This window comes from Meleagris gallopavo, unplaced genomic scaffold (assembly GCF_000146605.3).
Source record: "Meleagris gallopavo isolate NT-WF06-2002-E0010 breed Aviagen turkey brand Nicholas breeding stock unplaced genomic scaffold, Turkey_5.1 ChrUn_random_7180001853068, whole genome shotgun sequence".
NCBI classification, from domain to species: domain Eukaryota; kingdom Metazoa; phylum Chordata; class Aves; order Galliformes; family Phasianidae; genus Meleagris; species Meleagris gallopavo.
In genome coordinates, this window is record NW_011119703.1 from 1 (window position 1) to 793 (window position 793).

At 56.0% G+C, this 793-nt stretch overlaps 1 protein-coding gene across 1 annotated transcript; it reads left to right on the forward strand.

The window, feature by feature from the left end:
- Positions 1-4: 4 nt before the first annotated feature.
- APEX1 (apurinic/apyrimidinic endodeoxyribonuclease 1) lies at positions 5-787 on the forward strand (the record flags this gene model as incomplete). Its single annotated transcript, XM_010726738.2, has 1 exon — positions 5-787. A coding segment is annotated over one exon (522 nt), but the record flags the coding sequence as incomplete, so codon positions are not given.
- Between the last annotated feature and the right edge of the window lie 6 nt (positions 788-793).

A 793-nucleotide genomic window follows, 5' to 3' on the forward strand; every position in this document is an offset into this window, starting at 1 on the left:
CCCCACCCCAGGCATCGAGGAACACGACTCCGAGGGCCGCGTCCTGACGGCCGAATTCCCATCTTTTTACATCGTTTCCGCCTACGTCCCGAATTCGGGTCGGGGTCTGACCCGCCTCCAATACCGCCAACGTTGGGACGAAGCCTTTAAAGATTTCCTCCTGGCTCTGGATTCCCAAAAACCCGTGGTCCTTTGCGGGGATCTGAACGTGGCCCATCAAGAAATCGATCTCCGGAATCCCAAAAACAACCGGCGTTCGGCCGGCTTCACCCAGGAAGAGAGGGATGGATTCGGGGCTCTGCTCAACGCCGGCTTCCTGGATTCGTTTCGGGAGCTTTACCCCACCGTGCCCCACGCCTACACCTTCTGGACCTACATGGGGGGAGCCAGGCAGCGCAACGTGGGCTGGAGGTTGGATTATTTCCTCCTCTCCAAGCGTTTGGGATCGGCGCTGTGCGACTCCAAGATCCGATCCGCGGCCATGGGAAGCGATCACTGCCCCATTACGCTCTACCTGGCTGTGTAAGGGGGGGGGAGCCCCACAGCCCGGCATGGATCCCATCGACTTCACCCCAAATCCCATCGACTTCAACCCAAATCCCATTAACTTGACCCAAAATCCCAATAACTCGACCCAAAACCCCGTTAGTTTTTCCCCAAATCCCATTAACTCGACCCAGAATCCCATTGCGTTGACCCCAAATCCCATTACTTGACCCAAAATCCCATTAACTTGACCCAAAACCCCACGATCTTGACTCAGAATCCCATTGCTTGACCCAAAATCCCATTA